The following is a 338-nucleotide window of genomic DNA, read 5'->3' as shown; positions in this document are numbered from 1 at the left end:
GGGTGGGGGGGGTGCTCACCAAAGGGGCCGGGGTCCCCCAGCGTCTCCTGGAATGAGGTGCTGTCCTGCTCCAGGAGGTCGATGATCCAGCTGAGCTCGTCCGGGAAGCTGGACGCTGAGGGGGAGGCAGGTCAGAGCCCGGCTGCCCCCTCCCCTACCCCTACCCCCTCCCTTTCCCCGGGGGCTCCACTGGGGCCCCCGATGGCCCCGGGCCCTCCGTCCTTCCCACAGTCACGTGGACCCCAGACCTCATCTGGGACCCGGGACTCGGGGATCCCCCCGCCCCCCCGGCCCAGCCTCCCTGACTGAGAGGAGACCCCCAGCCCCGCCCGACACCC

The 338-nt window shown here is 72.8% G+C and overlaps 1 protein-coding gene across 1 annotated transcript in view; it reads right to left on the bottom strand.

Moving 5' to 3' along the window:
* The window catches only part of ELF3 (E74-like factor 3 (ets domain transcription factor, epithelial-specific)), a gene marked incomplete at its 5' end in the record, with an annotated part of 4,114 nt that extends 3,983 nt beyond the window's left edge, over positions 1-131 (bottom strand). The window contains one exon of the mRNA XM_014533397.1: positions 20-131. Coding sequence (XP_014388883.1) covers positions 20-131 — 112 coding nt within the window. The remainder of the gene's footprint in view (positions 1-19) is intronic.
* Between the last annotated feature and the right edge of the window lie 207 nt (positions 132-338).

The sequence above is a fragment of the Myotis brandtii genome, unplaced genomic scaffold (assembly GCF_000412655.1).
Source record: "Myotis brandtii unplaced genomic scaffold, ASM41265v1 scaffold975, whole genome shotgun sequence".
Classification (NCBI taxonomy): domain Eukaryota; kingdom Metazoa; phylum Chordata; class Mammalia; order Chiroptera; family Vespertilionidae; genus Myotis; species Myotis brandtii.
The sequence above is the reverse complement of the archived record's forward strand: the minus strand, read 5'-3'. Positions and strand labels throughout refer to the sequence as shown.